Source organism: Phyllosticta citribraziliensis (genome assembly GCF_038025025.1).
Source record: "Phyllosticta citribraziliensis strain CPC 17464 chromosome Unknown J3D65scaffold_10, whole genome shotgun sequence".
Taxonomy (NCBI): domain Eukaryota; kingdom Fungi; phylum Ascomycota; class Dothideomycetes; order Botryosphaeriales; family Phyllostictaceae; genus Phyllosticta; species Phyllosticta citribraziliensis.
This window is the reverse complement of record NW_027117347.1, coordinates 1,304,191-1,329,740: the sequence shown is the minus strand read 5'-3', so window position 1 is coordinate 1,329,740 and position 25,550 is coordinate 1,304,191. Positions and strand designations below refer to the sequence as shown.

At 55.3% G+C, this 25,550-nt stretch overlaps 6 protein-coding genes across 6 annotated transcripts; 2 read left to right on the top strand and 4 right to left on the bottom strand.

Moving 5' to 3' along the window:
* Positions 1 to 180: 180 nt before the first annotated feature.
* On the bottom strand, positions 181 to 2,286 carry J3D65DRAFT_605740 (uncharacterized protein; the record flags this gene model as incomplete). Its single annotated transcript, XM_066798370.1, has 1 exon — positions 181 to 2,286. The coding sequence occupies one exon, from the start codon at positions 2,284 to 2,286 to the stop codon at positions 181 to 183; it is 2,106 nt and encodes a 701-aa protein (XP_066652587.1).
* Positions 2,287 to 4,143: 1,857 nt separating this feature from the next.
* Positions 4,144 to 10,925, bottom strand: J3D65DRAFT_73655 (uncharacterized protein). Its single transcript, XM_066804135.1, has 2 exons — positions 10,649 to 10,925; positions 4,144 to 10,585 (listed from the first exon to the last, which is right to left on the bottom strand). Exons 1-2 carry the CDS (start codon positions 10,773 to 10,775, stop codon positions 4,302 to 4,304), a joined length of 6,411 nt encoding a protein of 2,136 aa, XP_066652586.1. The 5' UTR covers positions 10,776 to 10,925; the 3' UTR covers positions 4,144 to 4,301.
* A 1,151-nt stretch (positions 10,926 to 12,076) lies between these two features.
* Positions 12,077 to 13,432, bottom strand: J3D65DRAFT_73301 (Redoxin). The gene is made up of 4 exons (XM_066804130.1): positions 12,970 to 13,432; positions 12,817 to 12,916; positions 12,549 to 12,760; positions 12,077 to 12,497 (listed from the first exon to the last, which is right to left on the bottom strand). The coding sequence occupies exons 1-4, from the start codon at positions 13,172 to 13,174 to the stop codon at positions 12,469 to 12,471; spliced, it is 546 nt and encodes a 181-aa protein (XP_066652585.1). The 5' UTR covers positions 13,175 to 13,432; the 3' UTR covers positions 12,077 to 12,468.
* Positions 13,433 to 14,226: 794 nt separating this feature from the next.
* On the top strand, positions 14,227 to 19,649 carry J3D65DRAFT_558392 (heat shock transcription factor 2; the record flags this gene model as incomplete). Its single annotated transcript, XM_066797360.1, has 9 exons — positions 14,227 to 14,352; positions 14,405 to 14,548; positions 14,610 to 15,539; positions 15,591 to 15,780; positions 15,830 to 16,295; positions 17,350 to 17,461; positions 17,527 to 17,651; positions 17,704 to 18,893; positions 18,940 to 19,649. 9 exons carry the CDS (start codon positions 14,227 to 14,229, stop codon positions 19,647 to 19,649), a joined length of 3,993 nt encoding a protein of 1,330 aa, XP_066652584.1.
* A 798-nt stretch (positions 19,650 to 20,447) lies between these two features.
* On the top strand, positions 20,448 to 21,939 carry J3D65DRAFT_558072 (uncharacterized protein; the record flags this gene model as incomplete). The annotated part of the gene is made up of 2 exons (XM_066797341.1): positions 20,448 to 20,991; positions 21,044 to 21,939. 2 exons carry the CDS (start codon positions 20,448 to 20,450, stop codon positions 21,937 to 21,939), a joined length of 1,440 nt encoding a protein of 479 aa, XP_066652583.1.
* A 1,486-nt stretch (positions 21,940 to 23,425) lies between these two features.
* Positions 23,426 to 25,524, bottom strand: J3D65DRAFT_634673 (CwfJ C-terminus 1-domain-containing protein-like protein). The gene is made up of 2 exons (XM_066801250.1): positions 25,435 to 25,524; positions 23,426 to 25,316 (listed from the first exon to the last, which is right to left on the bottom strand). The coding sequence occupies exons 1-2, from the start codon at positions 25,446 to 25,448 to the stop codon at positions 23,675 to 23,677; spliced, it is 1,656 nt and encodes a 551-aa protein (XP_066652582.1). The 5' UTR covers positions 25,449 to 25,524; the 3' UTR covers positions 23,426 to 23,674.
* Between the last annotated feature and the right edge of the window lie 26 nt (positions 25,525 to 25,550).

The following is a 25,550-nucleotide window of genomic DNA, read 5'->3' as shown; positions in this document are numbered from 1 at the left end:
ATCTCGGAACCACAGCCACACATCAGGCCTCAACGACTGTCGGGGGATATCTCACATTCTGGGAGCGAGTGAATTGCCATATAACCACATCCCCCCATCAAGAGTCAGATGCTTATTAAAAGATACAATCGTCCATCCAACTCCACATGATCCAACAGTGCATGCGATGCGCCCTCTAAGTTAGATGAAATCTTCGGACCTGATGCCTCCAGCAGCTCCGCCACATCCATGGCTCTTGGTTCTACCCATCCCCTGGCACCAATCCCCCTCTTTGCCATCTCCACGGCTCGCCGCCCCATCACGGCTCCCTTTCATCCCATTCGCCGTCTCTCCCCCTTTCATCCGAACAGCATCCTCCTCCCTCGCCCGAACTTCCGCCAACACCTCGTCCCTTAGCTCCGTGAAAGCGCGGAAGACAGCACGCACACGCTCATCCGCGACGAGCGCGTCGTTCCTGGTCTTTTCTGCCGCGCCTGCCGCGCTGCCACTGGCTTTCTGTCTGTCGCGCTTGCTGCTGGCGCGGCACTCCGCGCAGCCGCGCTGGTCGAGTTCAGATCCGACGCGCCGCGCAAGGCTATCCTCGTGCCACCGCCGCAGCTCGCGGCGAAGCGCCGACACCAGCGTAGTCAGCTGCTTATTGCTCAGAGCGTGTAGCGCCGGCGCGGGGATGTAGGATTGTGGTGGGGGCGAGGAGACGTCGGGAAGGGAGGTGAGGGTGGACGAGATGTTGTGGCCCGCGAGGACGAAGCTGGCCGCATTTTGCTTGATGACTGTTTCTTGAGGCCAGATTGTGGAGGGATTGGTGGTGCTGGCGGTGGAATGGGAGAGTACAAGACCGTCGGGGAGCAGCGTCGGTGTCGGGAAGGGGATGGCTGCGCTGCTGTGCGCGAGTGATGTCCAGGCCAGCGTGTAAGTGGCGTAGGTGTGCAGTTGATCCGGAGGCGGTTGTCGTGCTGATTCGGACGCCGATGCGGCGCAGACGCAGCAGCTCGGCGAAGAGGAGGAGGGCTGGGTCAATCTGGTGGCTGTACTTTCGTTTCTGGCCCTGTCGATGTCTTCTTTGCTGTCCGTTGAAGAACTTGGCCGACGCCGCGACCAACTCGTCGAACCCGACGCTGACTCAGTCGAAGCCGTCGACGAGTACGTCGTGTCGGACTCAGACCGTGAACGCAACGACTCCGGCCTTTCCGTTGCTCCATCCTCGTCCTCACCACTGCTTCGTGCTCCAAGCTCTTCTTCGTCCATGCCGCCTGCGTCTGATGACTCTGTCTCGCTCCACAACGTCCTGTCCGTCTCGCCCGCAGCGTCATCTCGGTCCCTGCTCTTTCCCCCAATCCTGACTCTCCCCTCCAACCCAACTCTTTCGCGCCACCATCGTCGTCTTTCTTCCCTGAACCCTCGGCGCTCCTTCTCCAGCTCTTCGCGTTCCTGTTGCAGGCGTCGTCGACCGACTTTGAGCACTTCTTCCTGGATGCGCAGGGTGAATTCCTTGCGGCGAAGTATGCGCCATGCCTCTTCAGCGTCCGAGGAGACGGTGGCAGATCCATCCGGTTTGGTGGGCGAGGATTGAGTCCGGGGTATGAGGCGAGGTCCTGGAGGCGCAGTAAAAGGGGCAGAGACGTTTTCGGCGCTTTTGGAACGACGTGGTGGGGTGGAGGAAGAGTTGGATTCGGAAGATGAGCTACTCTCGGGGTTTGACGAAGAGCGCGGCGTGGGTTGTTTGGGAGGAGACTGCTGCTGTTCCTGTGGTTGTGCAGTCGCTGCTTGAGGTTCCTTCTCCTGGTCCGGTGTTCTCGGGATGGAGTGGAAGAATAGGCTTGAACTAGGCGGTTCCAGTACCGACGAAGAATCTATGGGCGTCACCGGCCTCGACAGAAACCCAGGCTTCAAATGCTGATGCGGAGAGATGCTTCGAGGAGGCAACAAGCCCGCCGCAGGCCCCGAAAACTTCCTGGAGGGACCACCTGAAACAGCCGAGCGCGGGCGTAACCGGACAGAAATCTTGTGCTTGATGGAGAACTTGTCAACGGATTTCCTCGATGCCTTGCTACCGCGTCGCGAGCGACCCGTCGTCGGTGCTGGAGGATGAAATGACTGCGATGTCGTCGATTTTGTGAGATGAGTTTCCCGTGATAGATTGGACGTCGCTGATGGGCCGTTGGAGGTTTTGGAGTCGTGTGGGAAGGAAATTGTGGTTTTCCCTGATGCCGTCGTTACGGTCCGGAGCCGCGATTGGACATTACCTGGGCTGCTGGGTACTGTGCTTTCTTTTCTGCCATCTTCCATACTCGGGTTGAGTAACTTCGGATCCAGAGGATTATTTCAATAGTTGGAGGTGTGTAAATGGTCCTGCTGCGGTTCCTGGTCCCACAATGGTGAATGTTCGACGGAACAGAATGGTCCTTAACGATTATGTAGTACGATCCAACCTGGTCCTGTGGCGGGAATGTATTAAGGGCACCCTCAAAGTGAATGTCAACGTACAAAATATGCCAATACAGTCTCAGACACCAGTGCACGAGATGCTTCCAGATCTTACACAACCTCAGGCCTATACATTGACAAGAGTCAGCCAACTTTCCAATCGCAGCGGACTTGACGGTAAACAAAAGAAAAGCGCACAGACAAAGTCGATTCAACCAGGTCCAGTGGGGTATCGCATGACAAGGTACATGAGTAAATCGACACGCGAAAGTGGATCAAAGAGTTGTACGTGGTAAGGCTGCTTGACCGCAAGTTTCTTCAGCGTTCTGCCGGGGTAAGCGAGGCGTTCGCAGCCCCTGCAGACGAACCGGGACGCATGATCCAGAGACTAGGGTAAGGGGTAGTCGTGGATTTGAAGTAGTTGATGGCGAGGTCGTGTAAAACAGTCGCGAGGGATCGCGTCCACATCGAGGAAATGGCCCGCGCGGCGTTTGAACGCGAGCAACATTTTCTGTTTGCCATACGCTGCATACACCCGTCGAGGACCATTGTGCTGGAAAGAAGGCAAAACACAGTACGAAATGCCAATCTTGCAAAGTAACACGAAAAGCGAGCGTACTGCTCAAATCATTCCGCGCAAATTCTCTACTCACCTCGTCGAATATTTCCAAGTCAGCCAGTTGACTCGACTCTGCACTCCTCTTCTCAGGCTTTCGTCGCCAAGTCCGTACAGGCGCTTTGGACAGCAGCGTTTAGATCCGGACGCAACAGTTGCGATGGTAGTTTGGCCGAGGACGCAGAATTTTCGGGATCGGTATCAAAGAACCCAGATCGGTATGAGCGCCAGGAAATCGATGGATATGATGGACGAGAAGGAGGCCGCATCGGAGAGACCAACACGCGACGCAAAAGAGAGGGAGCGAAGCGTATATGGAGGCCCAAGGTCAACAAACAGTCGCTCCGTTGCAAATTGATCAGCACAGAGGACGTGAGACGGCGCGTGACTTGTGTTGACGGCGCGCTGACGCGCCCGTGTTTTCGCCAGATGGATAGCAGCAGCCAGCCCGACGACTGCTAACTGGGGCGAGGAGCAGCGCGATTCTATGCCCGGGAAACGCAGTTTGGTAGGGCGCAAAGAGGAAGAGCGCAGTGTTTGATGTGGAGGAGAGGCGCAACGACAGCCCTCCAAGATAAGCCTGGCGCAACGAGGGAACCCCCAAATAGTGTCGTCAGTGGCAAGGTGGCAGGCTAGATTGGCCCCAGGAATTTGCGGTTTAGATAAAGTCGTCTAGGTATGTGGCTGCGGCGCGGTGTAAGGCTGAGGCTTGCGTTGCGAGGACGACGACGTTGGAGGGGCGAATGGAGAGACGGCGATTGTGGCGTTGACGACACTGGTGTCGCGCGCAGGGCGGCGGCTGGGAAAATCAAGAATTATTGGAGTTTGTCTAACTATCAAGGGGTATCGCGTACAGAAAACAAAAGAAAAGACGAAGTGCAGAGGTGCAGAGTCGCTAGACCAGCCCCACCACCAAGCTTTCAAGAGCCGCCATCTTGTCCATAGTAAACACCATGTCCAAGCTGCAAGACTCCCAAAAGAAAACCGCCGAAACCAAAACTAGGAAGATCAAAACAACACTCTACCTTTTTCGTGCTCGTCGACGGCACCCGAAACACAAAAGGACGCACAGATGCCATCTTGGGGCTAGACCAAAACCTTAATGGTGCAAGGTTCCCCCTTGATCCCCAAAGACAGCCACCCCCTGTTGGTGTGCCAACAACAGCGCAAACAATCTTTGCCCACGACCAACTGAGAAGCTCCTGCACTCTTCCTTATCCTGCGTTTCGCGAAACTTCGCCGACGAATAGAATCCTCCTCTTCACGCCTCTTCAGCCGCTTCGGCGGGAACGCCAAGATCGAATCCCGCGTCCCTTGCCTTCTGCTCGTTGATCACCCACGATTCTGGCAGCAGCGCCATTTTGCCATCGTTTAGACTGACGACACGGCAATGCTCCTTTTCCGTGGTGTTTTCGGGCTCCCAAAGCAGTGGCATCTCGGGCCCTTCCACAAGTCCATCGTACCGGCGCTCCTTCTGCTCCATCAATTCCACGTCAATGGTGTGCATAGCGAAGAAGCGATGGACGTGAACCTGCTTCTTCTGACCAAGGCGCCGCGCGCGACCGATTGCCTGGTCCATCTTCGCTTGATAGGCTCCAGGGGTGGTCTCTAACAGAGGAGACACGAAGATAACGTGGTTTGCGTTGAATAGGTCGGTTCCCGCAGCACTCTCGTCGGTCTGATTGAGGATAAGCACCCTTTTGAACTTAGGGTTGAGCCTGCCGCTGATGTAACGGCGGTAGTTGACAAACTCCTGGATCTGTTTTGATGACCTTTCCTCAGCGCGACTGATGGCGTGAAACGGAACATGGCGACTCTCCAACGCGTGGCCCATGATGGCAACTATGTCTTGCGATTGGACGAAAATTATGACCTGCTCGTCATCTTTGATCTTCGAGCGGTCTTCGATAAGGTCGACGATCTCGTCCAACTTGGCACCGAAACTCGTCTCCTCTGACGGGAGGTCCTCGAGCGAGCAAAGGTGGTCGCCATGCAGAACACCCGAAAAATCAACGTCCATGTCGCAACCATCAACCTGGCACTTTCTCGTAGACAGCACCAACTCAAGGCACTGCTGACACACAAGGTGGCCGCAGCCAATGATGACTGCCGAGTCCTGCGCGGCAACTTCGTGGGGAGGGTCTGTGTCGCAGCTCTTGCACTTCACGTTGACTTCCTGGCGGGCAGACTCGACAATCCTTCCGACAGCTCTTGACGATCGAAGTGACCTTCGTGCATCCACATATCTGCGCTCCTCGGCAGTCAGGGTCTTTCGAACGAATTTCTTCAGCGTGACACTTTCATCCACGACACCTGCGGGGTCTTTCTGTTCGATGATGGCCTTGCGAATGAACGAGTGGGAATCCTTGTCGCAGACGATCGGACTATCGACCAGGTACTTGGCTGCCCAGTTGTTAAATTCTTTCGCCTGGCCTGGGAACCGGCGCAGCAGCTTCTTTGCGACCCCGACAAGTTTCTTCATTTTGACATCCCAGGCCCTCATTTCAGCATGGCGTGTCGCAATGACACCCAAGCACGCCGTGGTGCTTTCGACAGAGTCCACACGGTCGCTAGCTGCGCGTGTCATCAAGGCCACTTCTGTAAAATCTTGGCCCTGCAAAGACTGTCTGATCTGCTCAAAGCGATGGCCTCCGTCATTCTTGTCAGGCGAGGCACTCTTGACGTCGCTGTCTGTGGTTTCAAGCTGGGCACAAAGTTCTTGATACGCGGCCATGTGATGCGGCCTCAGCCGGACAGGATGCAGAGAAATCGAGCATTTGATGTGACCTAGCTCAGCCACGTTCTGCCGAGCAAATCGATTCAGAAACTCTTGAGCGAGCGCATGGCGGCGCACATGCCAAGCTGCGGATCTCTTGATTCGGAAAGACAGAAATATTTCGAAATCGGTCTGTTCTTTCCGGAGGGCTTTGGCGTTTTCCTGCGAGATCACTCCGGGTGCATCACAATCAATACCCAAATTGACGCTGAGGTATGACGCGATGCGCTTGACATCAGCAAAGTCGGAGAGAGGCGGAGTACCGGACAAGATCCACCGCTTGTCGGCGCTCAATGTTGTCAAGTGGGTGTGGAGAAGAATTTGGTTCTTCCGACTTGTTCTCTTCATCTCCATTGGATAAGTGAACTCGTCGACAATCAAGCGGTTGAACCGGAACTGGTGCAGCACTGGAAATTGAGACTGATCCCAGTCTCCGGAACAGGCCGGAGTTTTGTGTTTTTTGCTCGCACTCTCCGCCTTTCCGGCGCGATTTTCCTGTTCAGCTGCCTCAAATCCTTTGTATTTTGCTCCTTTTGTGCGCTTCGACGGCGCGATTCCGTGGAAGTCTTCATGGGCCTCAGTCCTCGTAGCCTCTTCTTTGAGGTAGCTCTGAAAGGCCCGCTTGCCGAGCTTCTTGAGCATTGAATTCATTCCCGGAATTCTATCCATTGCGTACTTGAACCACTCCATGAAAGCACGTCCTTCCTTTGTGGGACAGACGGGCATGGCAGTGATGTTTTCAAATTGTTTCATGTACGAGTCGTTCTCGAAGAGGGCAAACGAGACGATGACAACCTTTGCGGCCTGAAAGTCTTTGATCTGCGTTGATTGCAGATCCTTGAGGGACTTGATGACCAAAACGTTTTTTTTGCCGTAGAAAGAGTTGTCAAGACACTTCTGAATTTGAGAAAACCATTGGTCTGGCAATTGGGCCGGAACCACCACCAAGGTAGCTTTCAGGTGGATAAGTCCCGAGCCGTCATCGTCGGGCGGGGCTTGTGTCTCCAAAAAGCCTTGGTGGATCAAGGCCAAGGACGTGACGGTCTTGCCGAAGGACACTTGGTCTGCAACAACACCGCCCTTGACTGTGATGTCGGCTTGTGCTCTGCCTTCGATTTTCCAATGCAAAGGGGCAATCACTTCTTCCTCGACCTCTTCCAAGGTGAATGCGATGCCCTTTTCTTGAGAACGCATCCAAGTGAGCGAGCGCAGCTGAGATGGTTTCAACTGGAGCCTGAAACCTGCTGGTTGTGCGTGCTCAATGTCTTTCTTGTTGTTCTTCAAAGAAAATGCAGGAAAGTCGCCAACTCCATAGGGCGTCCAACTGGAATCCAAATTCCAACTGAGTGTGGCGCGGTCTTTTTTCAAGAGGCCCCAAGCTCTATGAGCCAAAGAAATAGGATTCACCCCAATCAGAATGCTGCAAGCGCCGGATATGGGATCGACATTGACTTCCGCCTCCAAAATCGATGGGCGCGTCTTCAGGCCTCGCTCAAATTGTGCGCTGAGATGGGGGTCTTGATGAGAGACAAGTTGAACCTTGTTGTTGCCACCCCTGTTACTCCCTGCCTCAGGTCTCCATCGCAGCGGGGGAGGTTGTGGAGAGCATTGTGTGCATGCGCCGTCCAAGTTGTTGCTCAGTGGCATCCAAGAAGTCAGATGAGAAAGCTCTGCGCCGTTCTCCAGCATCCAGCTGAACTTGGAGAAGAAGTCTCCCATATCGCCATCAACGGCTCGGTAAACGCCTGTTTGCATGCCATGGTGATGACATTCGACGTTGAGGATAGCCAAGACGTCCGAGCACTTCGAGGCAATGCTTTGCTCGTCGGAACAGGGATACAATCTTCTGATGACTCGCTTCACGTCGACCGGAGCCATGGACATTGCCGTGTCCTTCATCCACACGGCTGGGGTCACAGTCGTCGCAAAGCTTTCTGGGTCCCACGGGCGAAAGGTTGAAGCCAAGACTGCAATTGTCTCTCTTGGCTCTCCATAATCCAATCTTTCCGGGTTGGAAGAGAATACGAAACGATCCTCGTTGATAGGACCAACACGTGTAGGATCCAAGAAGAGGTATAGAGACGTAGCACCATCTCGACGGTATAAAGAAGAGCAAGCAGTGCCACACTTGGGAAGATGTCGATACGTGCCGGAGACATCACCGGTTTGAGCAGTCGCGGGTCCAATCTCGAGGGAGCTGGGGAGGGTTTCGTTTTGGTGCTCGATCAAACCATACTCAGCCCGCCAAGCGAGTTTCTTCTCCTCACTGCCTTTGATTTGAATCGCATATGTTTGCAGTGACGGCAAAAGCCACTCCCAATCTGCGGTCCAACGATCGGATGAGAGTTTGGCACGAGCGACAGGCCGTTCCAGAAATTTTCGAGTTGTGCCATTGGATACAAGGAGATTGGATGGCGTGACGTAGAGCTTCCACTCTGCAGTGGTGCCAATCTCCAACTCTGCAACTGCCTTTGATGAAGCATACCGGGCAACCCATGGAACGTATGAAGTGCGCTTGAGATGGCGGAACGTGAGCTTCTCATTCCGAATACTTTCGACAGCATCGCAGTAGTCGCCCAAAAGCTGCTTGTCCAAGTCGCCGAGAGAATGCCCGGAGACGTAGTGGAGCATGGATGCCTCTAGATGCTGGATTTCAGGCAGATCAATGAGTTGCAGGGCAATTGGGAGGTGTCGCTTCCATTCGGCAGAGAACTTCTGGGGCGTCAAAGAAATGGAATCGTCCAAGCGGTAGTTGTGTACCGGCTTGCCTTTGCAAGCAGAGCATGCACGATGTCCGCATTCAATGCAAACCGAAATGCTGGTGCGCGCAGTCTCCCAAGTTCCTTCACAATAACATCCTCGACGGCTCTGGATCGCTTCGACACAAAGTTTGCTGACATCAAAGTCTGGAGCCAGAGGTCGGTAGTCTAGGTCGTTGTGAGAGACCTTCAGAAGCTCTTGACCGACAAATGAGGATCGTACTTTGGATTTGGTTGCAGATAGTTGAGCACACCTCTTGCCGGTGCGCTTCAACGAAGGCCATGCGACAATGAGAGCAGCAAGCTGAGCAGCTCCAACTACAGTACTGCTCATCGCGTTCCCAGCCAAGTCCTGGACTTCGGTCATGCTTTCGACCGTGAGAGAGATTTTGTCAAGAGGAATGCCCTGGAGTGCCAAAGTCTCGTGCGGGGTCATCGGAGCAGCGCGGTCGGTGAGGTAGAAAATTCCAGAGGGGGTAATGCAGGAACAAATGCCAAACGCCGTCTCGCCACCTCTGTCAACATTCTGCGACAGCTCCATGATCATCGTCTTGAAGTTGGGGTCGAATCCTTTGATGGCAGCTCGCAAGAATCTGATGTCAATAGAGTCCCAGACTCTCTCGGGCATCTTGAGCAACCACAATTTGTGGGCATGGTCATATGTCACGCAGGTACCTCCTTTGACCCACTCCGTGATTGGCTTCTTTTCTCCGAGCTGTTCCTCACTCCGGACGTTTTCGTGGCGCCTTCGGCACGCATTCCATTCGACGATGCGTGACCTGACCCAATTCTGATAGATGCGAGACAGCTCAGAGTTGAACTGATGCACCCTAGGGTCATCGCCAGGAAGGAGAAATGCACTTGCGGGAGCGCTGGCCCGACGCCTGAAGCTTTTCTTCATCAGCTCGGACCACTGGTTGAGGGCCTTGCTATTGTTGTTCGAGCGATCCTGGCGAATCCAAAACATGTATCCTCTCATTCGGGTCTGGGGGAGGTAGAAATCTTTAGTGTCGACTTTGACAAAATCCGCCTGGTAGCCATAACCTTCGGCATAGGCTTTCAACTCCTTCCATGGAGCGCCGGAAACATTTTCGATTATGAGAAGCGTGGGTTTCCACTTGCTCACGTAGTCCAGGATTGCTTTCAGCGTTTCCTGCGACTCTCCTTTGGGGATTTTGCCTTTTTTGCCTTTTTTCGTGTTCAACATGGAAAAGTCGACGCAAGACGACCCAGCAACCAAGAGGTCAACATCTCCCGGAATAGGCACTTTGGCACCGTAGACGTTCGTTGCTCCTGTCTCCATGGCATCATCTCGACTGAACTCGCGGACATCACGGAAGATGATGGGCGGTTTGAAGTTTCGCTCGATGTACGCCTGCTTGCGGGGTACAATCTCGGCTGAGAAGACGTGCTCGAGCTGCAGAGGCTTCTGGCCCAGCTTTTCGAGAGCGGTTGAGGCAAGCTGTAGTGCAAGCAACGGACTCTCGGTGCCAGAACACATGGTTGCTATGCGCAGTTTCGTACCAGCAAGAACTTGGAGCGCTTTGTCCAGGCCATTGTCCAGAGCTTTCTGCGTCAGGTCCGTGAAAATGTCCTGAATGTCGGAGAGCGGAGGCAGGTTTGGATCAAGGCCTCTCTTGGAGTCGTTCGGGGGACGTGTCGTACGAGGACGGGCCTTGGAAGGCTCTGCAATGGCGAGCTCTTCTACTTCAGATTCTTCCTCGTTGTCCTCTTCAGCTTCTTCATCCTCTGAATGCTCACTCTCAACCTCCTCGCCAGAGGCTTCGTCTTCGACATAGTCGACCTCGGGGTCCTCTTCGTATGGTTCGCTTATGGAGGACTCATTGTCTGACTCGCCGTCGATTTGGTCGCCGAGGAACTTGAACTGGCTTTGGCAACGGAGTTTGGCAGCGCGTTGGGGCCTTCCGGTGGCATTCTCGATTGTCTGGTTCTCGGCAGATTCAGAGCGACTGTCAGGCGGGGTTGGAAGGACTTGGAGAGATGGTTGAGCTAGAATAGTAAGTGAGGTCAGTGACTTTCTGAATGAGCTTATCGATAAGAGGTTGATATCACCTCCGTGAGGACTCTCACCCGTCACATTTGGCAGATTCGCAGAACCCAAGATCTTGCGTTTCTTGCCAGGAGGCAGCTGTGGGCTGCTCTCCTTTTGGCTTGAAGAAGACCGTGTAGACCTCTTCATGATGAGACTTTGCCCTGGGGGCAGAAAGCTCAAGATGGGTGGCACAAAATTGGGGTCAAGACGGTCAATGGTGGTTGTCCAAGCAATGTTGTGGGGATGATGGAGCAAGCCAGAAGACGCGACGCGGGAAGACGCGTCGTTAGGCGTGTGGCCCGAGCGAGTCGGCAATTACCTAGGTACCTTAGGCTCCACGCATCGGCCCGCCAGACGGCTTCCCTTCTCTTCCTCACCTGCGGAGGTGCATCCGCCAAACACTGCCTGCCTTACAACTTCAGCGCGTCAGACTTGTATCCATCAAACTTCCCTCGCTTTGTGATCCCGCAAGACATCTAGGTACCGTTGGGCATCGCGGCTCTTTGAAGGGGGCAAGCGGGAAGAGTTCAACTGTTGGGACTACAGGGGACTCCACGTCTACATCCTGCAGTGGCCTGTTTCCATCTAGAGATATCTCAGACTACTGCTACTTTACCATGTCCAGCATCTCCATGAGACTCTGATTACTTTGCTCAACTCGAAATGTGCTCCCCTGGTGATGGAAAGCTGGCACCCTGAGTACAAATGAGCGGGCAAGTTTGCGAGTGTTCGAAATTCGAGTCGCGTAACTTCTTTTCCAAGAAATTGAGCCTCTCCGCGTCCTTGTCGCCCAAACATCGGTTTTACGAAAATTAACTCTACGTCGGCGCAAGTCATGAAGGCGCAGGAATTCGTCACCCCTTCTTCAGTTTTTCCCCAATCTCTTTTTCAATTCTCGCTCGCGTGCATCAGGTGTCACTGCGGCTATCATGCATTCTAAATGAGCTGCGTGCAGTAACAAGGGTTGGAGGTGGTGTGTCGACACAACTCAGGTACCTTTCCAAGCTCTTACCAGGGAGCCCCGGGCACGATGACATCATTCACAAGCTGCTTGCAGTGGTTTCCCGTTTGCCAAAACCGGACGCCTGGTTCGTTGCTTTTGCGAGCAAGTCGGTTGACATGCAGCGAGTAAAGAACTTGGGTTGGCGGAAAAAGGCTGTGAGACGCACAACAAAAACAGGACACAAGGAAAGCGACAATGTGGCCCTCCCTTGGAGTCTACCATCGATGGTTATTGTCGGGCTAAGATATCGCCGGACGACCGACCTTTGGTTTGCGCTCACATTCGAAGTCGGAGGGCGATTGCTCGATTAGGAAACGTAGGTGTGCCTGTCTGCGCTTAGTGAATTCTCTTCCACCATTTCCCTTTCCCTCTCGCTCTCCCTCCTCTCCTCCCTCTACAGTCCTCTCCGGTACAACCATCCCAACACTTCTGCTTGTTGCGTCACTCATGGACTTCAAGCAATAGCAAGTACTTCTAAAATTGGATATCAACACCGCGGAGCCAACGGGCTCGCCAATCACATTGGACAACCACCTATCAAATAGACAGCGTGGTCAACGCCATCGGGAGGTTTCATGCATGCAGGTGCGAGCGGAACAGAGGCCTATAAACGTCAATGATGTCGAGATTCTAATCACATTGCCAGACTCGAAGCACGCAAGTTCAACGACCGTTCAACTTCCGGGAAGGGAAGAAGAGCAGACGAGTAATATTCAATACACCGGAGAAGGGCGTGGAAGCCATTTAGACGCCTGCCAGCCCACGGAAACTGTGGTTGTGGCCACGGAATTTTGCACGCAGCATCGGTGGCAGCTCAACAGTGGTAGCGAGGGAACGTCAACCAAGGACCTTCTCAGCAGCCGAGACTACATGCGAATTAGTAACTACTCGTCCGGGAGACGGCACACGCAACTTACCGTTCACGCCGGTATTGTCAGGTTCGACGTGGACGGCCTTGACCTTTCCGTTCTCCACGACAAGGGCGTAGCGCTTGCTGCGGTCGTTTCCAAAGATTTTCTTGCTGTCAAAGGCCAAGTCGAGGGCGTTTGTGAAGTCACCATGGGTGTCGGCGAGGAAGCGGATACCGCTTTTACCGTCCGGGTCCAAACCACTTCCCCAGGCCTTCATGCTGCCGATGGAGTCAGCCTACAAGGAGAGAAGTAGACGGGAGGGGGTGGTGTATACACAAAGGGGTCATTGACGGAGACGACGACGACGGAGCCAGCATTCTTGAGCTTGGGGGAATTGATGTAGCCCGGGATGTGAGAGGCCGAGCACGCAGGACCTGTAGGTGAGCTGACGAGTCCACGTAGGCGAGCGGCAGGGCAAATGACTTACTGTACGCCGCAGGAACGCCGACGATGACGCCCTTGTCTGTCAGCTCCTGGGCAAGATTCACCTTGTTTGCGGGAGAGCCCTCGAACAACGGGACATCGGGCAAGGAGTCCCCGATCTTGGGGACGGGCAAGCGGGCCGAGGCGTGAAAGCGGCGAGGGCCAAGGCGAGCGGCGGGGGCAGCAGAGGCGGCCAGGAGACGGAGCATGGTGAAGAGAGAGAGTGTGTGTCGGACGAGCAGAGGTGTGCTGGCCAAGGGATCACAGACAGAGACAGACAGCAGAGGGTTCGGTTGGGCGCGCGGGAGGCTAAACAGGCGTCTTGCTTTGCGGTAAGCCTGCCGAGAACATGACTGGTGGCGCTTGAGCGGTACCAGCAGTCCAAGGCCAGCTGCCCGGCACGCTGGGGGCCGGGGCTTCTTTCTGACGTGCCTCAAGTCGATCTGTCTTCCATTCTGCGCCTAGTTGATCAGGATTCGACGAGTGGGTGGGCGAGGTGGGTTGCCGCTGAGGTGCCCTCGAAGGACCCGTGCGAACGGTGGACAAAGACCAGAATCCCCGACCGCAAGAATCCTGCCCTTTTCACCACCCACTCACGCCCACCACGGCTCTCCCGTCACCGTCGTCGCCGCCCACCAGACGTCCGTCCCCTATCGCAGGTCCTGTCCTGTCCTGGCCTGTCCTCTCCTGCACCGCGCTCGGTGCTTGCTCCCTCCATCTCCCCTCGCAGCCCCCGTTCGACACCGCGTTCAGCCGCCGACGTCCACTGCGGTAGCCCATCGCCTAGCTAGCTCGCAAATAGCGTCGTCCTGTCGTCTCCCTTCCTCTGTCCCTGTGCGTCGACGGGGCCCTGCTCTCCCTCGACGCCCGCTCATCCCATCTGACAGGCACCGGCGCAAGTCGTTCTTAATTCGCCTTCTTCCGCCTCCGTTTCCTCTTTTGGCGCCTGTCAATCTCCATATCTCCCGCCGCTACCCGGCGCTGGATCACGCCCGTCTGCTGTGAATTGTTGCTCCAACTCCCGCTCCCGCGCTCCGGCGCGCCACTGCAGCTTCCACCTTGCTGAGTCTGCGCGACATGGACTCGAGCAATCAGCAGGGCGGCAATAGTCACCATGGTGCCGGCGCAGGCGGTGGTGGTGGAGGGGGCGGCGCTGGAGGAGGCTCCAGCAACTCGAGCGACTTCGTGAGTGATCTCCCGGCACACCACTGCCTTCGTCTACTGATGTTCGGCAACAGGTTCGCAAGCTCTACAAGTACGCATGCCTTCCGGAATACACTGTCCACTCGGGCCAGCCATTGACCTCGGTTACAGGATGTTGGAGAGCCCCCAGGATGAAAGCGTCGTCAGATGGGGCAACGAAGGCGACAGCTTCGTTGTGCTCGAGGTGAGCGCCTTGCGACTGCGCGCCCTGGACCTGTCCCACTGACCATATCCAGAACGAAAAATTCACAAAGCATATACTCCCAAAGCATTTCAAGCACAGCAACTTTGCTAGTTTTGTCCGTCAACTGAACAAGTACGACTTCCACAAAGTCCGGCACAACAATGAAGAAAACGGGCAATCTCCGTACGGCGCAGGCGTAAGTTGATTGCCCCGAGACTTAACCCTCTCAGTCACAGTCGACCTGATTAGTGGGATAGGCATGGGAATTCAAACATCCTGATTTCAAAATGAACAACAAAGAAGCCCTCGACAACATTCGGAGGAAAGCCCCAGCGCCTCGAAAACCCAACAACACTGCCGAAGACCTCGTCATCCCGACGCAGCAGATGGACATGTTCAACACGCAACTCGTCGCCACGCAACAGCAACTTCAACAGCTACAGGAGCGCTACAACGAACTGAGCATACACCACTCGATGCTGCTCCAGGAACTAGTCGGCATGCAAAAGACCATTGTAAACCACGAGCACATTATGCAGAGTGTGATGCAGTACTTGCAAAATGTCGATGCCCAGAGACGACGGGACAGCCGCTTGGTCACCTCGAACCCCTTCCCTGATGGAGCCGGTGGGACGCACAACGGGAACATGGACCCTTCAAACCAGCAAGTCCCTGCCATAGATGACGACGCGCCAGCATCACCACTCCAGCACGCCTCGAAGCTCCTCAGTGAGACCAACGCCGACGTCATGCTCAACCCGCGCAACCTGGAGCACATGAACGAATTGGCCATGCGTATGAACGGCACGCTGACAACTCCTCCCCCGGACTTCAGTCGCAACGGTACGCGCCCAGCCAGTCGTGGTGCAGCTCCCCATTCTGCCAGCTCTTCCACTTCTATGCGCATCGGCGACATTGACAACCTCGTCTACCCAGTTGGCCAGAACAATGGCATCGACCCAATGTACAGCGAACATATCCACAACATTCCGTATCCGTTGCCATCAAAGCCCGTGGAATCGACCGCCGAATCGAGATATCGCGCTCCCGAGCAGCGGAAGAAGAGCGCGCAGGTGGACCCTGGGTGGATTAGGCAGCCCCAAATCCTGCTCGTTGAAGATGACCAGACGTGTCGCAGAATTGGCAGCAAGTTTCTCTACGCGTTCAATTGCGCGATTGACAGCGCGGTAAGATCTCTCTTGGTGGATGAGATGGGCGTTTGCTGATATCATTACTAGCTCGATGGATTGGAAGCTGTTAACAAGATGAACCAAGGCTCAAAGTATGACCTGGTTCTCATGGACATCATCATGCCAAACCTCGACGGTGTCTCGGCATGCCATCTCATACGCCAATTTGACTCCACCCCCATTATCGCCATGACATCGAACATCAGGAGCGACGATATTTCCATGTACTTCCAACACGGTATGTTCATTTTGAGGCTTGGCCTAAACGCCTCGCTGACTTGACACAGGAATGAACGACGTCTTGCCCAAGCCGTTTACTAAAGAAGGCTTGCTTCTAATGCTTGAGAAGCATCTGGCCCATTTGAAGAAACCCTCAGCCGGCATGGATGCCATGGTTCCGCCGGCAGTTCAAGCACCGACAGCGCTGCAGCATAGCTCGGGACGGCCATCGCTCAAGGACGAAGATTCCCCTTCCAAATCACCCACGACTGGAAGCAACTGGAACTCCCCTAGCCAGATGCCTGGAGTCTCACCGGTCGGAAGCAGCGTCACCGAGGAATACATGAGCACGGTCCACGCCCATCACCCGACTGCTTTCGGAGTGCCGACCCAGATGCCTGCGGGGATGCAGTACAACACTTCGCCTCAAATGCCCATGGGAGCGCGCCAACAGGGCGGCCAACAACATCGGCGTCAAATTTCGGAAATCACCGGTGGAGACGAAATGAACAACCCGAACAAGCGACAGCAAATGTACAACCCACAAATGCAGGCGCAGGCAATGAACGCAATGCAAAGGCCTCGATGATACCAAGGTCAATCTCAAGCGCTCTTCTCAGTGCATAGAGGCTAAATGACCACATCTTGGGTTTCTCCGCATCATTAGTGGAGTCTCGGCCAATTGCAGGCCTGCTTCGAATCCTGACTGGCAAGATCTTTCAAGCCGTCCGTGCGGCCAATCCAAGAGTCATAGATTAAGTGAAAGCGAACTGGATCCAAGACGTGCAAAAATGCCGCGCACATCCTTAGCTGTCGTGGTGATGGAATCAAGAGATTCGGAGAACGTCGATTTGACAAATGAACTCTCCATCTCGTGCCGAGCCGCCAGGAGCGGCCAGCTGAGCTTGGCAAGTTGAAGAGCAGGACCTCTCGAAGTCTCGAACGAGGTCTCGTTGCCGTCCCAGTGGTGGCTGGTGCACACACTGGAGGGTTTTGGCTATTAATGCCGCCTGCTGCTCTTTGCACGTACCGAAGCTGGCAAAAATGTGTACGTTGCGAAGGCGGCTGTCCAATGCATAAGGAGGACATGGGGGATAGAGGACGGCAAGGGGTGTATGGTAGTCTGACCTTCTCTTCTAGTCTCTCGGACAATGTGAAATATACTAGAATCTGATGAATGGCGTTGCTCATAGTGGTGGTCTCTCGCACCAGTGTCAGATCTGCCCTCAACAAAGTGTGAATTTGTCTACGGATCCCACCAGTCAAATCAGAAATCACATGTCAGCATGCATGCAAATATAGCCAGGGACGAGTATAAATCTCGCCCTAGGTGACCTCTGAAGCTTTTCATGTCTCGAGATCCAAAAACGGCCACGGACACCACGAGCCAAGGAAGACGGTGAGAAGCGAGGAAGCAGCGTGGACCTGGGAGTCACAGCAAGGTACCGACTGTTGTTTTCGTCATGCCCGCCGCCGCACTGACCCCGCCGGTTGGCACCACCCCGGCCATCAACCTTCACATTATTCGCACCGCGAGCGACGACCTCTCTGCCTCGCCAACCATGGCTCCCAGACCGAAAAAGGGTAGCGAGAAGCCTCGATCCGGTGGCGATGATACAGTCGAGGAGCCGTTTCAGGCCGTAGTGCTGGCGGACAGCTACGAGCCAAAATTCTACCCTCTAACTCTCGAGAAGCCTAGGGTATGTTGCTCCAATGCCACTGCCGTTCTGCTGCGCACGGCATTCTGACAAGCGTGTCGCATTAGTGTCTTCTTACGCTGGCGAACACGCCGCTCATCGAATACACGTTTGAATTTCTCGCAAACGCCGGTGTCGAAGAGGTCTTTGTCTACTGCGGCGCGCATACAGACTTGTTGGAGGAATACATACAGTACGTTGTCTGGTTGTCGCCAGGAAACAGGCTTAGACTGAAAGCTATGCAGTGAATCGAAATGGTACGCGCCGTCGTCGCCGTTCTCCAAGGTGGAGCTCATCCGATCGACCTCGCACACGGTCGGAGACGCGATGCGCGACCTCGACCACCGCGGATTCCTGGTCGGCGACTTCTTGGTAGTCTACGGCGACGTCGTGAGCAACCTGGCGCTCAAAGACGCTTTGGCTGCACACAAGGCGCGGCGCGAGAAGGACAAGAACGCCATCATGACCATGGTGCTGCGGGAAGCGGGCGAGAAGCACCGCACCAAGGCGCAAGAAGCCAGCCCCGTCTTCATCATCGACCCAATCAAGGACCGCTGCCTGCACTTTGAGCAGATTCACTCGCGCGAGTACTCGGAGCGGCACCACGTCAACATTGCGGCGGACTTGATCGCAGAGAATGCCGAAATCGAGATCCGCAGCGACTTGATTGATTGCGGGATTGACATTTGCACGCCCGATGTGCTGGCCTTGTGGAGCGATAACTTCGATTTTCAAGCGCCCCGCCGCGGTTTCTTGCACAGCGTGCTCAAAGACTACGAGCTCAACGGCAAGACCATCCACACCCACATCGTCGACAACCACTACGCTTCTCGCGTGCGCAACCTCCAGGCCTACGACGCCGTGACCCAAGACGTCATTTCGAGATGGGCCTACCCCTTGTGTCCCGATAGCAACCTCATGGCCGACCAGACGTACCGCTACCACAAAGGAAATGTGTACAAGGAGCAAGGAGTCATATTGTCCAGATCAAGCGTCATCAACCGCGGCACTGTGATAGGCATGGACACGTGCATTGGAGAGGGCAGCCACATTTCAAACAGCGTTATTGGCCGCGGATGCCAGATAGGGGACAACGTTACGATCGATGGGGCCTACGTCTGGGACGGCGCCGTCATTGAGGACAATGCGGTCATCAAAAAGGCCATCATTGCGGACAAGGCGCATGTGGGAAGGGGCTGCAGGGTCGAGCCGGGTGCTCTCGTCTCGTTCGGCGTGCGCATCTCAAATGAGATGGTGGTGGACAGCGCGAGTAGACTCACCACAGCAAAGAGAAAACGAAACGAAGGCGAACAGGTCGAAAGAGCGCCTTCGGATCCCAAGGTCGTCGGTCAGGACGGCATTGGTGTCGAGTTTGTTGACGAGGATGATGACGAGGAGGATGAGGTTGTCGAGGGCCTTGTGCCAAAGCGGTCAAGTAAGTCTCCGCGGTGGGCTTCTTTGTCGGTGCTAACAAGTACAAGTCTACAGCCTTGCCCATCTTTCATTGTCGGACGAGTCAATCTCGACGCTCGACTCAGAGTCCGACTTCACGGACGAAGGCATGGGTCACCACGACCGATCGGCATCAGGAAGCTTCTTGTCTGTTGCTTCGGACGCGTCGAGCCACCATGCATCTAACTTTGATCACGAAGCGGCAGAGAGTTTGCTGGATTCGTTCCGCAAAGGGGATGACACGGCCAACATACAGTTGGAGCTTGCATCGCTGCGGATGAGCACAAACGCATCTGAGCATCAAGTGCGGCGCGCCGTTGTTACCGCCATGCTGAGACGCATTTCGGACGTTATCCAGAGTGGCAGCGTTAGCGTGAAGCAAGCCACGGACCAGGTGCTAAGTCCGCACCAGACGCTGCTGCAGAGGACAATGTTCGACAAGAATGCGTCGAGCAAGGTCGACCAGGTGGACTTCTTGCTGCTGATGCAAGCCGAGCTGTCGCACCGCAACGAGGGCGACAGCATTCTGCTTTGTGCGTCGATGAAGCTGTACGAGATGGACGTGATTGAGGACGAGGCGTTTGAGCAGTGGTGGGCCGACGACAAGTCGAGCGCCGGCGAGGCCATGAAAAAGGTCCGAAGCAAGACGCAGCAGTTTATCGATTTCTTGGCGCAGTCGGATGACGAGAGCGAGGACGAGGATGAGGAAGACGACGACGAAGATGACGACGACGAGTAGCTGTAGGCAAGATTAGATAGACTGCGACCCACCGCTCGACGCGTGCGAGAGCCGGCAGCACCGCTCCGGGTCTCGTGTGGGCGGGAGCGTGGTGTGGTGGCGAAAAAGATGCAAAAAAAAGGTCAATTGAAGGTTTGCGTGCACGGGGACCGTGATGTAGCTGCAGTGAAGTCCGTCCGGGTGGGTGGCAGACTGGACGGCCCGGGCGTTGGCCGCGCCGCCTCCGCCCGAGGGAGCGGCGATGACCTACTGCCTGACTGACCAACTCCTGCCTGGGTGCGCCCAAAACTACGACACCACCTGACTGCACGCACAACCCGCCAGCCATCCGCTCACCTCGCTGCACACCACCATCCCACGTCCCCTACGTCCTCCGCGCCTTGCACCTCCACAGCCGCTGCACGCTCCTCCGCCTCTCTTCCTCTTCCCGCCTGACCCCCCCGAGCGCCAACCCGTCACCTCGGCGGTGTTGGCTCCTGTCTCTCACCACGTCTTCCTTCTCCAAGAAGCGCAAGGCTACCGACACCGACGCGGCAGACTGTCCAAACAAGAAGCCAGAGACTGCCGCTGCCGCACGCCTGGCCAAGCAAACCCTCCCCGCCACGCCTCTGACCACGGCCTCGCCCTCGATGGATTCCGACGAGGAGGGCTTCAACAGCTTGCAGTCGAGCGAAGATGATTTTATGGAAAATGACGACAGCGACGTGAGCCTCGACGAGGACGGTAGGCTTTCTTTATTCCCCGACGGCTGGCGAGTACCCGGAGCAAACTAACACAACGTGGGTGGTAGACTCGGACATGGATATTGAAGATGCCGACATCCCCTTCGACACCCAAGACAAGGACATCAAGCCGACCAAGAACTCGCATGAAGTCGACTTCAAAGTCTTCAGCCCGCTCGACATTCAGAAATACCAGCAAAAGACCATAGACGAGGTGTCACAGATCCTCGGACAACCGCCCGAAGCAACGGCCATATTGTTGCGGCACATGCGATGGAACAAGGAGAGGGTCATCGAGCAGTACATGGACAAACAGGAAGAGCTGCTGGAGGAGGCAGGGCTTGGAGACGAGGTCGCCACGCGTTGCAGAATCGAGAAGGCTCCGCAAGGCTTCATGTGCGAGTCGTGCTACGTCGACGATGATCCGAGCATGGAGACTTTCGCCATGAAGTGTGGCCACAGGTTCTGCATAGACTGCTATCGCCAGTATCTCACCACCAAGATAAAAGACGAGGGCGAGGCGGCGCGCATAAAGTGCCCAGGTCAGGACTGCAACCGCATAGTAGACTCCAAGTCTCTTGACTTGCTGGTAACGGAAGAGCTCCAAGACAGGTACTTTCGTCCATCCATGCCTGCCAAGCATACACTGACAAACAACCCACAGGTACCAAGTCCTCCTCACGCGCACATATGTAGACGACAAGGAGATTCTCAAATGGTGCCCAGCCCCGAACTGCGAATTCGCCGTCGAATGCCACGTCAAGCAACGAGACTTGCACCGGATTGTCCCCACCGTCGTTTGCAACTGTAGCCACCTGTTCTGCTTCGGCTGCTCGCTCAACGACCACCAGCCAGCACCTTGCCCGCTTGTCAAGAAGTGGCTCAAGAAGTGTGAAGATGACTCGGAGACGGCCAACTGGATTTCTGCCAATACCAAGGAGTGTCCCCGGTGCCACTCGACTATAGAAAAGAATGGCGGCTGCAACCACATGACGTGCCGCAAGTGTCGCCACGAGTTCTGCTGGATGTGCATGGGTGTTTGGTCAGAGCATGGCACCAGCTGGTACAACTGCAACCGCTACGAGGAGAAGAGCGGCTCGGAAGCGCGCGACGCCCAAGCAAAGTCACGGCAGTCTCTTGAGCGCTACCTGCACTACTACAACCGCTACGCCAACCACGAGCAATCTGCCAAACTCGACAAGGACATTTACCTCAAGACGGAGCGCAAGATGACGCAGCTTCAAACATCATCTGGCATGTCCTGGATCGAGGTCCAATTCTTGGAGCAGGCTTCGCAGGTGCTGCAGCAGTGCCGCCAGACCCTTAAGTGGACCTACGCTTTTGCCTACTATCTCGCGCGCAACAACTTGACCGCGATTTTCGAGGACAACCAGAAGGATCTCGAGATGGCCGTGGAGAACTTGTCCGAGATGTTTGAAAAGCCAGTCGACCAGCTGGCAGGGCTCAAGGTGGAGATGATGGACAAGACGTCATATTGCAAACGGCGAAGGATTATTCTCCTCAACGACACGGCCGAAAACTTGAAGGCTGGTAAGCATTGTCCATGATCTGGTTGCTGATGCGAATGGAACGCTGACTGTCAATATTGCAGGCAATTGGGAATTCATCGTAGACCTCACTTCGTGACGACACCCTCGGGCATCCTGATTTACCGTACTTGTACCGTCATTGGAGAGAATGGGAGGGTAGAAGCTAAATGCTCCTCCTGCTCTTCATCCGAACGATTCTGGCCAAAACGGCTTTCACTGCTACATTCACCCTGCGTCTTGCTTTGTGCTCCCTTCGCAGTCGAGCAAGCAAGCGAGAAAAGTTGGCCCAGCTGTAGCCGACTGATTCAGCCACTTTTGCATTGGCCCAAAACCAATCCTTTTCACGACTTACACGCTCCATCGGCCTCTTTTCTCTTTCACCGTTCCGCCGCCTCCTCTTTGTGCGTTTTGCTTCCTTCTTCCTCCTCTTCTCTCTGCATATAGAATCGAGGCGGTGTTTGGGCGTCTTGCGCCCCCCTTTTTCTTTTCCTCCTTTTTGTCCATCGAACACACATTTATTGCGCGCTCTTCCCAATTCGCGCTCGACGATGAGCTGTCTCTGGTGGCTTGACTGGCTTGGCCGGTCAATCGACTTGCGCGCCCGACGCGTTCTGTCGGTACGAAGCAAGCATCGGAGCGGTGTGGCTGTTGGTTGGGCTTTCCTGCATGGTACGCTTGTCATGACTGACGTTGACGCTGTCTGGGTGGGATTGAATGGCCTGGAGGCAGAGACGGACTCCTTTTATCTGGACGAGATCCTCAAATGCGACTGCGTGCGCGGTCGGTGATGCGGAGAAGCATGCACGTGGACGTCGGCGTGCTCTTGGGCGTGGCGTGCCGGAACGTAGCCTAGCGTAGTGTATCTACCTGCGGAAGTCAAGATGCATTCCCTGATTGAGTCTTTGGAGGTTTCAGGTGCTGGCTCTGTCGTGTTGGTGTTCTTGTTGGCGGCATTCCATGCCTGCGCTGTTTTGTAGACTAAGCATGCCTTGACATCAGGAGTAGAGCACAGCGGGCTTGTTGGAGCTGGATACACAGGTAGACTATCGCGTGTGGCTCTTTTAAATCCTTCCCTTTTACTCCCCTTCCCTCCTTGCCAAATCATCATATGTAGGTATATATCCAAGCGCAGAGCCCATGTTCCTGTCATCTCAACCATCTCCACTATCTCTTCCGCCTCCTCCTATACATCCATACCAATGATCTTGAACCACTCCACCCTTCCTTCCGCCAACTTTCTCCATACACACAACAACCACCTCACGCACACACTCTCTCTCACAATTATGCTACAGCAATCGGCCCTTCGCCGGCCCACCTTACCCTCGTCGTCCACCTCAACCACTGCCCCATGTCGCTCCTCCGCATCTTGGTTTTCCAGGCACGCAGCGAATCTCCGACGGCGTTGTTTGACGAATAGGCGGCGGCTCGAGCGGTGGTGATCGTTATTTGGGTTGCTGCTTGGTGGTGGGGGATGCGGAGATGATGGCTCAATGAAGGAGCATTGGGTGGGTGGGTGTGGGACTAGGGGGCGGGGTGGTAAGGAGTGTGGGGATAGATAGATGGGGAGGAGGGCGCTTGGGCGTGTTCAGTGGTTTGAGGGCGTTTGAGGGTTGCCGTGGTGGTGTTGAGTCATGCGGTTTTGGGGTTGCGGTTTCGTTTTGGTGGGTTGGTTGTATGCTCAACATGGCTGGAGGGACTGCTATTTTTTGTGTATGTATGTGTTGAGCACAAGATCGTTGCACCCCCCCAACTACTCCTCCAGGGAAAAGTCAAACGGCTTAAACGCCGCCTTGAAAGCCTCTGCATCGCCAACCTCATCCTCATGGCTCTGCCCGCAATCGCGCCAATCGACGCGACTCTCCAGGCCGAGCAGCTTCGCCAGAACCCGCCGTCCAAACTGCAGGTCAAACCGAAAACTGGGATCCAGCGGCAAAATCAGACTCGTCTCCTTGCCTTCGCTCCCTTCGTCCTCTCCCTCCCCAGGAGGGCTCCAAATGAGCAAACGGAAGAAGTCGTTGCCCTCCTCGAACCCGTCGCCGACGTCCTTCTTCTCGAACTTGGGGTACTGCTCGTTCTGCGCCTGCACCTTGAACGCGGCGTCGACGAGCCCGCGCGCGATCAGGTCGACGGGGACGGGCAGGAATTGCCAGTGCGTGTGGATGCCGCTTGCGCGGCTGACTTCCCACGTCACGGCGCCGAGCTTGCCGCTGCTGAGGCGGCTGACCATGGTCTGCAGGGCGCGGCGGTAGCGCTGCATTTCGTCGTAGGCGCTCTTGCGGCTTTCGGGCTCGCCGATGGATGCGAGCGTCGGCGTGTGGTTCAGAGGGATGATGAGCATGTGGCTGGGGAATTTGAGGTGCGGCGAGAATGTCGAGGCTGTACTCAGTGGGCCCTTGGCCGTGGTGAGGTAGGCGTCGTCGCCTATAGACGTGATTAGATGCGTGGCGATGTTGGCGTTGGAGAGGCAGAAGAAGCATTCGCCTTGTGCCAGGGGCTTCGTCCGTTGCCGCTTGTTTCCCTTTCGACGGTGGCTTCCGCCTTCGTCGTTGGTTGAGAAGCGATATGATGTCTCTTGGTTCGGCAACGATCTTTTCTTGCTTGCAAAAGAAAGCGGCGATGCCGTGGTTCCCGGAGGAATGCTGATTGGTGGTGCGGCGTTAGGGTCGAGGCTGAACGCATATATCCATTTCTGCTTGTTCGCGTTGCCGTAATTTGCCAGGCTGATGAAGCGCGTAATCTTGTAGCCGTCCGGCGCGTCCTCTGTGGGAACATGAAAGAAAGGCTCCCTCTCATAAAAGATGTTGCCGGAAGTGGAAAAGTGGTAGCGTGGCTTGAGGTTGGAGGCCAAGTCTGATATGCACGCTTGCTCAAGCTGCTCTCCATCAGGCTGGGATTCCACTTTGGATCCTGTGCGAATCTCCGCGGGCCATTGGGCTGTGATGAGGATATCGGCAGTGCTGGCACCCCGCAGTACTCGAGCGTCTTGCTCGCTGTAAGAGGGGGTGTACTTGTCGTCGGAAGTCGCCTTGTCGAGGTTTTGGTCCAGCCTCCCTCCAAGAGCAACAATACGGATCCCTTCCGAGGTTTTCAAAGTGCTGCGCTTGCCGAGGAAGTAGAGGTTCGGGCACAGTTCTCCTGCAGACGCGTCCAGTTTTTCTGCGACCTTATTTGGTAGTGCCTTGGATCCGAGCGTGAAGTAAGTCGGCAACGTGACCTCAGTCTTGCCGCTGATCAAATCTTCAATGTTTTTCTCGTCTTCCTCGGTCAAGGATTGAGGGTCTGAAAAGAGATCTCCAGCCACGATCGCGAATGCAAAGCTGTTTTTGGCGTGGAGACCTGCGATTTTCTTGAAGACGTCTGGGAACTGGCCATTGACACCACCCACAACAACACTAGGATTGAAATCAGAAAAGCGGACAGTGAGGAGTGGCAGGAGACTGGGGCTTGAATCGTGGAAAAATCAAAAAATATGGCGACGAGGTCTGAACCACGGAAACATTTCCAACTCACATTTTGGAGGCCATCTGCTAGCCTCTGAAAACCAAAAAGAAGTGATGCGCCCTGTCCAGTGCGTTGTAGAGTCGCGGTGGTTGAGCAGCCTTGGGAGCTCTGTGGTCATGATCTCC